This window comes from Homalodisca vitripennis, chromosome 2 (assembly GCF_021130785.1).
Source record: "Homalodisca vitripennis isolate AUS2020 chromosome 2, UT_GWSS_2.1, whole genome shotgun sequence".
Taxonomy (NCBI): Eukaryota; Metazoa; Arthropoda; class Insecta; order Hemiptera; family Cicadellidae; genus Homalodisca; species Homalodisca vitripennis.
Genome location: NC_060208.1, coordinates 178856312 through 178870758, shown reverse-complemented (window position 1 = coordinate 178870758; position 14447 = coordinate 178856312). Strand labels below are relative to the sequence as shown.

General features: G+C 29.5%; 1 protein-coding gene across 5 annotated transcripts in view; it reads right to left on the bottom strand.

Annotated features, from left to right (window-relative positions):
- Positions 1–14447, bottom strand: part of LOC124355100 (multiple PDZ domain protein-like) — a 250063-nt gene that overhangs the window by 74133 nt on the left and 161483 nt on the right. For all 5 annotated transcript variants that reach the window (XM_046806048.1, XM_046806047.1, XM_046806045.1 and 2 more), the window contains exon 4: positions 6815–6884. In XM_046806048.1, coding sequence (XP_046662004.1) covers positions 6815–6884 — 70 coding nt within the window. The remainder of the gene's footprint in view (positions 1–6814; positions 6885–14447) is intronic.

Sequence of the window (14447 nt, the reverse complement as noted above, 5' to 3'; positions counted from 1 at the left end):
ATGCAATAGATTTCGTCAATATCAATACAACATAATTTTACTTTTTATTGCTTGTTGAGTTGTTGGTAACTACTATATTTAAATGAAGGTTTAAATAAATATAGAAAAATAAATGTAGAATAAACATAATAAAATAGCTACAACACTAATATACAGTACACTGTAATAGTTTTTAAACATTAAAAACATAGATTATCAATAGATTAAAAGACATACTATATAACCACTATATTTAAGTGAAAATTAAAACAAATATAAAACATTATAAATAGTTTATAACACTATATAAACTACACTGTAATAGCTTCAACAATAAAAACGTAAATTATTAATAGACTAAAAGACATACATTTATGAATAAATAATTAGACAACAGTTAAAAACACAAAAAAACATAAACTAATAAAATTTAAAACAATGAACAGTGAATAGACTATATACATTACATCAAAATTCATTAAAATACATACATTTAACTATCTAATCTGAATTTAGCTTTGATTAAAAATTAGTAAAAGATGTCCTTAAATTTACCATAATCAGTAGCTAGATAGTCCATCAACCTTGTAGAAAACTTGTTCCTTTAACCACTTTCTCAAGCAATATTTGAATTTATTAACAGAGACAGTGTGAGCGGATTGAGGCAATTTTGTTAAATAATCGATTTTTCATGCAAAATATGCTGTTATTTGTTTTTGTAAGTCTAGCAGGTAGTAAATCTAGGGCATAGTTATTTTCTTGTGTTATAGTTATGTATATCAGATCTAATTTTATATTTATGCAGCAAATTTTTCTTTTTAACGTTTTATTAGACAGAAATATATATATAAACATGGGAGTGTCATTATTTTTAATTCTTTGAAAATGGGAAAACAAGATTCACGATTGTCCAGTCCTTTATGGTCCGTATAGCATATTTTTGCCATCTAAAAACTTGTTCCATATAAGTACTATTTCCCCATAAAGTAACGCCATATACAATCTGAGAGTGAAAAAAGGCATAATACCGCATTGATCAACATATCACTACTAACACACAGTTTAAGTTTGTTTTCTTAGTAAATAAATGATTTTAGATAACTTTTTGCAAAGGTATTTTATATGTACATCCCATTTCAAACTGCTGTCTAAGTATAAGGCCAAGTAGTTTAATAGACTCTGCTTCAGTTAATTTAGTTAGTGAAAAAATAATTGATTCTGTCTTTTTTTTATTTATATTTAAATGATTTGTTTTAAACCAGCTCTCTGCAATATTCATTGATACATTCTGATCTATTTGCAATTTTTCTCATGTCTTTTTCCACTCCAAACTAAAGTAGTATCATCTGCATATAATACCGATTTGCATTGTATATTACCTGGGAAATCATTTATTGCTATTAAAAATAGGAATGGTCCCAATACAGATCCCTGGGGAACACCAGATTTAATTAATTGAAAATTAGATCCATCATTATTTTTGATATACCATTTGTTTCCTGTTACACAAGTAGGATGTCATTAAAGCCAAGTTCCACACCCCCCAAACCATAGCATTGCAATTTTTCCAATAATATTTCATGAGAGACACAATCAAAAGCTTTGGTCAGGTCAATCAGAGTAGCACATGTCAATATTTTATCTTCAAAACCGTTCAAAACATAATTAATAACACATTCAACGGCCTTAATTGTATTCAAACCTGGTATAAAACCAAACTGTTCAACACAAAGCAAATTATTATTAACAAAAAAATTATATAATTGATCTTTAATACATGCCTCAAAAACTTTACTTATTACGGGGATTAATGATATTGGTCTGTAACTTGATGGATCAGACTTTTTTCCTTTCTTATAGATTGGTATTACCTTTGTAAATTTTAACACATCTGGGAACACACCTTCAGTTAAGGCTCTATTGAACAAGAAAACCAAGGCTTAATTATAAAATCAATGATTTCTTTGATTATTCTATTTGATAACCCATATATGTCTTCACTATTAGATGTGCTAAAATTACTGACAATCTTTTTTTACCTGTTGTTCAGTTATTGCTTGCCAGAAAAATGTTTTATTTTGCATTATTAAATTATTATTATGTAAGTATTGATTTACAAGTAATGTTTGCTCCCATGACATCAATAGGTTTGTTAATGTTCATTTCTGTTGGTGCATTAATGAAGTAGTCATTAAAATCATTAGACTTAATTGGACACTCAAGATTTCTACTGTTTCCACCAGATTCTTCTCTAACTACCTTCCATGCTGCTTTGCACTTGTTTTTAGAATTTGCAATAAATTCATTATTGTGTAAACATTTTAGCCTCATTAATTTTATATCTGTAATGTTTTTTTTTCCTTCTGATACAGTTTCTTTTAATTGTTTTTTTTTGTGTCCAACTCATCATTATTACATTGGACATATAAGTTATTAGCATACAATTACTCTTTCTTTAATTTTTTTTCAACTCATTGTTGTACCACTTATTTGTTTTGCTTTGTTTTAATTATGTTTGAATTTATTAGTTTTTATAGGACAACATTGCTCAAAGGTATTTCTAAGATAACCTAACACATTTGTAAATAGCAATTCTACATTCCGCTCACAGAGCAAATAGCTCCAGTCAGTCTCACTTAATATGTATTTAAGAGAATTGATAGCCTTTACAGATAGCACTCTAAAACTACAAGGTGATGCATCTTTCTGTTTGCTTTCTATATTCTCCCTAAGTATCTGACAATAAAGGCCATCATGATCTGATATATGTGGTTTGAAAACTTTGCATTCACTTTACATTATGTACATTATTAGTTATGATGTTGTCAATACAAGCCAATCCTCTAGTAGGATTTTTGTTTAAACAAAATAAATTATAAGATGTCAGAAGGTTAAGAAAATTTTGAGACTCTTGTGAGTTATCTGAAATATTTACATTGAAGTCACCTGTGATAACTAAGTCCCATATTCAGGCATAAACCTTCTGGTAAGAAAACTTAAAAAATTGTCTAATTTTGTCAAGAATAAGTTATTATCAGACTGAGGGGTACGATATACACTAACTAAAACTATGTGGGTAACTTTTTAAAACAATAGCAACTACTTCAAAAATACTTAAAACACAAAAACAATTAACATTTAGTATTTCAAAATCGATGCTTTCCTTAATAAATATGGAACAGCCCCCACCTCTATGAGGTTTCTTCTCTACAATACATGTCAGCCACAACAAAACCTTCAGGTACATAAAGTAATTTTTCATATGAGTTTAAGCCAGTGCTCATTTAAACTGACAACATACAATTAAATTCATTCAACATTACTTCTAACATTCCAACTTTTTTTTCTTAATGACTGAATATTTAAGTGAACTAAATTAAGTGGTGTACTGTTTATTACATTTTTACTACTTATATAACATGACATATTTTTTATTTTATGATATCTATTGATGTTGAGGCCAACTTCTTCTGTAGATAAGGTTTTGTGACTGTTCAAGCTGGTCCTTCCCATTTTCTGAAGTGAACGCGTTTTCCCAAGTCTTTCCTGATTCATTACATCCACATCACTTATAAGTTTTGTTGAGGTTTGAATGAAGAGTCCCCAATTCTTTTCTGATTATATTTTATTACCGCTTCACATATTTTGTTTCTGAAAGCCACATTTTCCCATGAGTGTTGAGATGCATACCATGTCTTGTGTGATGTTGTCGCATTGCCTTACTAGATTCTACAAGAATAATATTACTATATTTTTTACTCAATTGTTTAAGGTTACTATTAACTTTTTTTACCTCACTGTTCACACATGACCAGTCAGATAGATCATATCTGTGAGGGACATCTACAATAACAAAATTATGGCTCTTCTTTTCATTCAGTACGTTTTCAATTCCAGTTATGAATTTATCACCTTCATTTCTTCTTCATTTCTTGCAACATCATTAGTTCCACCGATAATTACACATAGGTCTTTTCGTTTCCTAAGTTTTCTTTATTAATGGTTTCCATATTTAGAACCTGTTCAGATCGTCCACCAGGTCTAACAAAACCAATTGCTTCATAAAGGTTCTGCTTCTTATTTACATGCCATGATAAATTTTTCCCATGGCTGTCAGCACATATTAACAATTTTTCTTCTTCGGTTTTTTTATTGTTACTGTGGTATCTATAGTAGTAGCTTGCTCTTCATCTATTTCAACACCTGTCAATTTATTGCTTTCACTCTCTATAATTATTAAGTGACTCAAAGCGGTTGGGAGATAAAAAAGAAATTTCTGGTTCAGTGTATGTTGATTTAGGTGTTATGTTTTATTTATTTAATCTTCTTACTACTGTAGAGAATAATAATTCCTTATTAACGTTTCCTGTTTTTGGCAGTTCACTCATAGCAGCATCAATATGATTAGGAGGATAGATGTAGGTGTATAATTTTTGTATTTCAAATCTATGGTTGCCCACAGAAGACTCCTTAACATCCTGCTGTTATGGCCACTATTGGTAATTCTTAGTTGATTTTCAAGTAGTGCTATTTTTTTTGTTATAAGTACTATTTCTTCTTCTTTTTTTAGAACTAGAGCCTCTAATTGAGTGTTATGGCTCTGGAGTTCATTTACTTGCCTATTTACTTGATTTAGGGTCCTCATTTTGTGTTTTAATAATGATAAGTAAATTATTAACTTCATTTTCCAGTTCCTTATTGATTTCATTAGTGATGATTTTTATGCTTCTAAACTCCTCATTAATATCCATAGTTTTCTTTATCTTCCAAAAAATTACTTTTAGAAACTATGTCTTTCTTTTTTATTCTTATTATAAAAAAAATGCAACCCTTTTTATTTTTATTTTCATCTTTTTTTTCTATGTTGTCTGTGGACAACAAACATTTTTCGCAGAGATACTCCAACTGAAGTTTATTTATTTTTTGGAAATCTTCAGTGCTCATATCAATACATTTAAAATGGTGCCATTTGCTACAACTTCCTTTACACAGGACAGCTTGAGCACACACTTGCTAACATTCTTAAAACATACACCACAGGGATATTTAGACTTTTTCATTGTGTACGAAAAGTGGTTTTAAAACAAGGGAGTTTTTATGTTATATGTTATTCAGCTGCAATATAACAACTTAAAATTGTGAAATTAATTGATAATATTAATAGTAATATATGTATAAATGTTCTAGTACTTTGATTTAATTTTAATTTCAATTTAATTGATTTACCCTTTTTAATTTAACAAAAACACTGAACAGTATTTTATTAATTAAACTATAAGACTGAAAGTTAGCAAACTTTGTTTGTTATCAGATAGCACACAGGTGTATTAAACAACCTCAGTCAAGTTTTCAAGGTCAACAAGATAAGAGTCAAAGCTTTATATCAATGGACAATGTCAAAGTTCGGTTGTACTGTGGTTGGGGATGGAATAGTCCTCAAACAGGAAACTACCACAGTTATCAAATGCAGGTTATAACTTCTTGTCAAAAATAAAAACTAAGAGATTGTTAATACAACAATATCCCTTATTGGAGACACTGGAAGGAGTGTTAGTTTTTAATAAAATATTAACTACTTGCAGTGTTTTTCACAACCCTAAGCTTTTTAAATAATAAACCACAGTCAATCCAACGGTAAAAAAACATGTGATTGAGTGAACTGTAAAGGTGAGTTTTTTACAATATTATTTATCCCTAATATTTAAACTTATGGAGCAAAAATTACTATCTCAAAATGATTTAAATACTTAACCAAAACACCTTTTATACACTTTTCTTTCTAAAACACTAAAATGAACTTGATAAACACAATATAAAATTGGCACTTGTTGTCACACACATAAGCTCAGTCCAGCATGATTGTTTAACTTGAGGTTATATGTCAAAACTGTATTAAACTCTAAATAAAACAAACAAAGCAGAATTGTATCCGCTATCAAATGATAAATAAAGAGTAGAATAGCAATATATTAATTAAAACATTTGTTTATTTGCACTAATACTGTTTATAATCTCCAGGAATAAAAATATTTAGAAGGATCTATTATAAACCAAATTTATTTCATAAACTGTTGTCGTTCTGTTAAATGATTTTCATCATTTCAGCCATTTGAATCCCAAATAATGAGAATTATCTTAAAACACAAATGATTTGTTAAGTTTTGTTTTATCAAACATTTTCCAAAATAAAAACAATTTTTAAGGCAACACATTTGGTAAGTTACAGGTTAGAAGATAGAAATAAAATGTTATACTGAGTTTGAGAACACAAAATGTGTTTTGGGCTGTGTTTGAGACATTTATTTAATTCTGTGTTGTTTATTTTTAACTTTATGATAGGGCCATCCATCACAACTGTTATAAAGGTCAGATGATGCATGACAAAAAAATATTTGAAACATTTCACCTTAAGACACACAAGATATTGGATTGTTTGATCGTAGGCTATACAAAAAACTAACTTTTAGTTGTTAAAAATTATCTTGGGCTATCCCCAATGAATTAAAATGTAAAAAGAATTCATCATGACAAGATATTGGAAAATTAGCAGTTAAAAACAAATTAGTTTTTTAATATAATAAAATAACGTATCTTGACGGGATTATTGCAATCATCCCATTATTTGAAAAATTGGGAACAGTAAAAAAATAGTTATAAATTAAGTGTATTTTGTTTTTAATCAAGAATTTGCTCCGATACTGCTAGTTGTATTTCTTGCTCTTCATATACATCTACCAAAAAGTACAGTGCATATAGAAGTTATGTTTCAAAGGAATTAACGTCAAAGAAAACTTAAATTATTTAAGTATGTATATCTTAGGAGATATTTACTTACCTCATCATCGAGTGAGACAGGAAACTGGGTGATAGGTTTAACTGCTAGATTTTCTAGGCCTTCGGTTTTTCTGAAACAAACAACAACTACTTTATAATTTACCATAAGATTTTATCTGAAATTTATATTTTATGGTTTCAGCACATTTGTAGCAATTCTTTATAATTTACCATAAGATTTTATCTGAAATTTATATTTTATGGTTTCAGCACATTTGTAGCAATTCTTTTCTTCTATTACAAAAATATCTAATATATTATTAACCGATTTAATTCCACGTGTTTCACGTTTTCTTAATTATAGAAGGCCTTTTCCAAACAAAAAACATTATACACTGTTTACAAACAAAATATTGTTTTCATCGGGAATTTGATGCAAGATGTATATTTGATCAGAGAAGACCTTAACCCATGTGGCAAATTTCTAAGGATTAGTATGTCAACCCATATCCACACATATATATATATATATATATATATATATATATATATATATATGTGTGTGTGTGTGTGTGTATGTGTGTGTGTGTGTGTGTGGGTGTGTCAGCTTCCAAACAAGATACTATTTAATTACAAAACATGTACTTAACTCCCCAATTATGTACTTTAAAAAAATTCCATTCACTAATTGCTATTTTATTACGCAGCCTCTATTTGGGTACTTTTTTACTGAACATCCTAAATACCGTTCAATAGAAGAGTTCCTTCACCAGGTACTATTAAATTAATTTGATATGACCAATTATATTTTTAGAAGCAGTGATTTCCACTAAACTATACATAACTTAATTGACCAGTATCCTAACTGGATAGTAAAAGCCCCATAATTAAATTATATTTCTATTATTTAGTTAAACAATCCCATTTGTACTATTTAGTTAAATAGTGGAGATATTTTTTATAGAGGAATATTAAAGAAGAAATCGAGCTGAAAAGTTAGTACTCGAAAAATGGGTGCTTAACTAAAAAAAGAGTCTACTTAGTGATGTTTCAGGATTTTTTTGCTATGGTTCAGATATACCATTTTTATGTATTCTTTATTCAAAGGATTGCAATTAATATTTTATAAATATTAAAATTGTAAATTTGCATAGTTGAAGCGTATATGCTTTATATTGAATGTTTAAATGTGACAGTGTTTATAATACTAAAAAAGCAAATATTTTTACAGCTATTACTGTAATATATGTAGACCGGTGGAGGGAGAGATGAGACCTAATAGCTTTGATTACTAAAGGTCGCCAGATCTTGATAATGTATCTACTAAGTATTGTTACATTTTTAAACTCAAGCTGTTATTTGTTCAAGAATAGTATCATGAACTAAAATCTCAATGAGATCAAAATATAGCCATGTATTAAGAACACTATTTGAAGCATATATTAATTCAGAACTTATTGAGAGCAGAGTAACCAAGAGGGGTGGTGTAAAGGGAGCACTGGGACCTTTTGCTATGTATAACGATGGTTGTTGAGTGAACCCTTGGGCTACCGGCACCTCTACCCTATTGTACAACTTCTACACAGTCCCTAACAAAGAATTGCTGGACAAGCCACCTCACTTTCAGTCCAGAATAAACTTTTTGTTGCTTCACCAAGTACTTGTAAAGATTTCTCTTGACAAATCAGAGAAATAAGGCAATTATAATTACACACTACACAATCAACAGCTATTGAATATTAAAGAAAACATTATCTTTTGGATAGTTTTGTAATGTAATAACGACGAGGTGGTGAGACACATAGACCACCAAACTCGTGGTCAAATGTTTTTCCGTTATTGAAATAAGAAGTCAGCGGGAGCTTAAATTTATCTGGACGAGATTGCACAGTTGATAGCCACAGTTCTCATAAGGTCATTCCATCTGCTATTTCTTCGAGGTTGAAATTGGACCGAGCGTTTAATCTTGAGTAGTAAGGAGGACTGTTCATCATTACTGTTGTAACTGGTGATAGTAAAGGAAGTGATGTTTTTAAAAAGTAGCACTCAGTACCTGTGAGTTTACTTCACAATGAAGTATTTATCCATCTGTTATTACCTGTGTATGACACCATAAATTGTGTGGATAGAACTAATACTGCCATCAGATACGTTCAAGAAATTGTAGATACCATTAATCTATATTATTTAACTCAAAAAACATTGTAGGCTATCTAATCCCACATTAAATTAAAATAGTTCATGTGTTCTTTTAAAATTTATACTCAATAACAAATTTAAAAATAAGAATTTGTACAAAGTAATCATATTACAAATACAAAACTGCCTCTGTTTGGTTTTCACGAATAAACTAGTCAACAGATTGCATTGACATTTTACATGGACTTTCTTACAGTCTCTGGGATGGATATATGCCTATTCTTATTTCAAAAATCCATCTGGGCTATGTCCCACTGGTCTTTACAGTAGCGAAAAATCCCATCCTGGTCTTTAAAGTAGTAAAATATTATTGTTTGAAAGAGTCTGTCAAATGTAAATCAACTGTTAAGTGTAAATAGTGTTTTATAAGAGCACAATCATATGTTCAATTAATTTAGCCACAGTTTTCAATTTGTTTACATTTATGGTGTGTAAATTCTCTAAGGAGTCACCATTAGTTTTCATGTCAATTTTCTATTTCAGCAATTAGGTCTACCTCAGAAAATGTCCTAAAACATAAGATGGTCAGAATTTTACTCCCAAGACTCACTTTGAAGCAGATGGCAAGAATTATGCTAGGTGAAAGTTCGCTGGGGAGTGCATTTAAACTAATGTACCAATTCCAACTCCAAATGTTATAAAATATCACATAAATAGTGATATTGTTATTGTACTCTTTGGGTTTTACTATAAATTTAAAGACTATTACAATACTCAAGTTAGTTGTCTTTTGAAAGAAGTAGGCTGTGATATATTTTTTCTTGATCAGAAAACAAGCAGAATCAACTATGGAACAAAAAATACTGAAAGCGAAGTAAATTACAATGGCCATAATAATATACAATAATACTGTTTTATATATTTTATTGATTGTGGCAACTAAGCAAACTCAACATAGGCGTAGGAAATATAATTCACTTGAACCAGATGTGCTCATACAAGTGCCAAACCTACAAAATTATATGTGAAGCCACAGGTAACTGCTAGTTTTTAGTTTATAATTTATCATTTCAAAACTTCAATTCAAGATTGTCCTAAAGGCTTCCCTCTACCACTGAAGACAAATGGTTAAGACCATAAAATAGATGAGAAGTACTTTGGCCTACTATATTTGCATTAGAATGACTCACACTGAACAAAATCTTTCATTTTTAAGTACAATAATTAGATTCATTATAACATTTTTTTTAATAAGTATAAAGCATTTTTCAAAGTAATAAAACTGAATAACATTTTCAACGATATATAGTTTTTCAATTGTTCAACATTTCATAATAATAAAATAAATGATGTATGAGTGTGCAACAGAAGAGTGCAAATTCAAATTTGTACAAGTCAATACTTACTTTCTACATTGTTTGAAAGAAGATTACAACACATAAATTTTGATAAAAGATTAAGTATTGATGCTCAAAAAGTATAAAACTACAATGGTTACATTGATTCTAAATTCTGTTGTTATATAGACAGTAGTACCTCTTTATGAACAGTAACAGTAATGAATCCTCTAAATCCTATGTAACATTCAGTATAAATATAATTTCTTCCTTGTTGAGGAATATCTCAAAGGTCATCTAACTACTCTTTGGGTCTGGTGCTCTTTGGCATACTTATGAAGAAATTTCAAGAATAAATCTCTATTAAATCCACCTAATCTGTGTTTACAGAACAGCCGAGTTCTCCAAGCGAAACCTAACTTTTGAAGCTCACTAATGGCTATTGGTGGTTAGAGACAGAAGGATACAAGTGGTGCGGTTACTGGAACTCTTCAAGTGGAACACTGCCACACATCGCTTTACTCACACATCACATCACAGCTGAGCTTGCTTCCAGTTTATATCAGTTTTATAATATTGCATGATAAACTAAAACAATTCATGTCAACAATATATTATTTAGACCATTTATTTACAATTTATACTTAGATGATTTCACTTTAATGCGCATGATTTCACAGTTGATTCACTGTACACATATGATATATAACTAAATACAGAATAAAAACTGAACAGGATTTTCAAAAAAATATGAAATAAACAAAACAGATATGAAAAGTATTTTTTAAATTAAAATAAACCAACCCCTTTATTACAATTATCTCTTTTCCTTGTATTATAATTAAGGCTACAGTCATTTGCAACGAAGAGCTTGAAATTCTGCTTAACAAACAATAAACATCTCAGCACATAAACTGATAGACAGATTAACAGATTTAAATCTGACATCTTTAACATATTCCTTTGCATGAAGTTCTTCTATTAGAAAATGTCATGATACTTATATATTTCTTTTGAATTTTGAAAAGTCTTCCAACCTACTAGAACTTCCCCCAAACTTCAATGCCATATTGAATGACAAACAAACATAACATGATAAATCATGTAGAATTAAGCTTTTTTAAAAAAATTTAGGAAACATTGTGTCCACTTTAAATCTGAATCTATGTGGATTTATAGACATTTGCTGATTTAAACACTTCTATCCATTGACTCCTAACTTGATGTTAAAGCCAAGATGATTCTGATTTTCGTAATAATTTGGACAGTAATTAGGTTTTAGTGCAATTAAATGTTAAAACATTAGCTGTAAATTCCTTGATAATTGAAAATTAGCTTGTATCAATATGTGAAGGCCAATATTAGAAGTGGATTGAGGATTGCTGTTGTGTCATCTGCATGCTAGAATAATAATAAAACAGGACCTAGAATTTATCCTTGTCAGACCCCACAGTTAAATGATCTCCATTCACACTTGAATAACATAAAATTTTTAATTGAACTTATTTAGGCACAATCAAGATGAAATATATGGGTTGGTCCAGTGCCAAATAGAGAAAGAAAAATGATAACATAGGATTTTATCCAAGAGCATTTCATGCACAACACAATGACAGCATGGCAGCTGTGACCTACAGTATGATGTATCCAAACTCTCTGCCACTTTGTACACAAAATCTTCAATAGCCTGAACTGTGTTTTGACCAGTTCTAAAATCACATTGCTGATTTACAAACACAATTTTGTGTTCAAACTGAGATATTTCATCTGTCACTTTTATTTCAAACACTTTGAAAAAAGAGGGCAAACTGATATTAGTCTGCAGTTTTCTGAATTATGCTTCCTTCTTTCATGAAAATTGGTTTTATTTCTATATATTTAAGTTAGTAAAGAACATAATCAGTCTCAAATAATCTATTTATTATAATACAAAGGGCGAAGGGATGAATCCACAGTTTATTTCATAAAATCACCGGAATTTCATCCCCACCTGAGGACTTTTTGTTTTTCAGTTTTTTAATTGTATTAAATAGTTTGTGGACTAAAACAGCTCTAATGTTTAATTGGACAGGGTTTTGAATTTTTAAATTAGACAAATACTTAAGTGATTGGTTTACATATGGGTTCAGATTAATCTCTATAGAAATGTTGAGGAACTTGTTAAATTAAAATACACAGAAATGTTTTGTCCATTACATATTAAAATTTCAATAGATCTCACTAAGAGTATTTAAAATTGTGTTGCATTTCGTTTTGAAAAAATTCTTCCATCAGTAGAGGCTTGATTCACTTTCCCATTTTCATTATTGCAACTTCCTTGCAGATCTATTTTTATGATGTAAAACTGTTGTATTTATACCTGATGGCATATTTGGTGTCAAAAGGCCTTGTGAAATAAATTTAAAATTATTGGAGAACTTGTATTATTTGTCCACCACGGTATTGTCTACTGTATCGAGTCTTGATAAAATCCTCAAAAAATACCACAGAAAATTTACTAACTTCATTTCCATAAAGGACCTGTAAGGTGTTGCTATAGTCGGAGTTACAGTATTAGTATTGTAAGGGTTAAGAAAATAACATTTATAAATAAAATTGCATTAGAACTACTAGGAGTTTAAACTTTCCCAACATGTCAAAAAGTTACATAAAAGATTTACAGATCCCATACCCATAGCCATTCCAGAATTAAGAAACGTGAATTATGTACGCGTCGGAAGAGTATATATAATGATGATCAATCAAATAATACTCAAAAGCTTAACCTGACTATGTGGTTGTACTGTCAAAAGTGCACTATTACAGTAACAAGTGGAGTAATTTCTACATTTATTCATCATGTACATTGAAATTATGTATTTCTCAAATATTACACTAATAAAAATAAATAGTAAAATAATTTTAATGTTGCCAATAAAACTGAAATTTCACATGCTTCTACTTGTTAAATGACAATTGTCTTAATACATTCATAATTTATTTATTTATAATTTTATGGCCTACATTGGACCACTTTAGTCACTTTATATTTTCTAGTCTTTCTTCTTTTATCCACCCAATATTTCTTCATCCTTTCCGAGCGTAATTTCCTCCTTTCCTCCTCCGGAACCACTCTTCCTATTCGTTGTTTGTTTCTTTTCAGCTGTAGTGTAGAGTGTTTGTCATTCAATATCTTCAATGTGTTTGTCTTGTGTTTTAAATCCTCTACTGTAATTTGTAACTCTCTCATATCTTCTTTTAATTCTGTGATCCATTTAATGTCACTTTTACTATACCACAGTTTTTCTACTATTTTCCTGCTAATTCTATTTTCAGGTGTTCTTAACAAATGCCCCAGGAATGATATTCGTTTATTTTTAATTATACTTGTAATGGGTTCTATATTTTTGTAGACTGTTTCATTGGACATTCATAATTACATAAAGAATAAAATTTCCTAGAATGAATATTCTGAGAAGAATGCTGCACAGGCACCTCCCTGAGAGGAAAGTCTTCACTTCGCTCAGCGACTATTTGTGGAAATTACTGCTTGGCCAAGGGCACAATGCTGACCTATGGTTAGATGACTCCACACTTCCTCCTAGTCTCTCTGCCATCCAATACCTATTATTTGCACCGACAGCTGAATCTCTGAGTTATATTCAGTGGTTATCCATCTCAAATAATACAGTCTTCTTCTTTTGATAACTGATAATATACTGTATCAAACTACATTTAGTATGGACCAAATTGGTACACATTGAATAAATTGCCCATATTAATATAGAAAAATATAATTGAAATCGTATAAATCAATAGTTTTGAAAATGACATAACTTTTTCTTTTTCATATAAGACATTTTATTTTGCTATTTATACATTATTGGAAAGATTTAAGTTGGAATGTTTTTTTTATTCCCATTGTCTACATTGTACACAAAAAAGGAATTATATTTTTTAACACAAGTTAAACTAAATGTCCCTTTTAACATGTGATAACCCATTGGGTAGAAAATTTATTGAAAATACTCTAAATGTTTATTTTACTTAAAGAATAATAAAATTAAGTAATTTAAACTCATGATCTATTGGATGTCAAAATCTTAAATATAATTAAATAGTTTTCTGAAGATATTTATAAATTAGACTGATATACCAATTAATTGCATTTTGTGAAAATTTAACCTTCTAAATGTGGTCACACTTCTACTACACAAAACAGTCTGCAGGTTGCATACA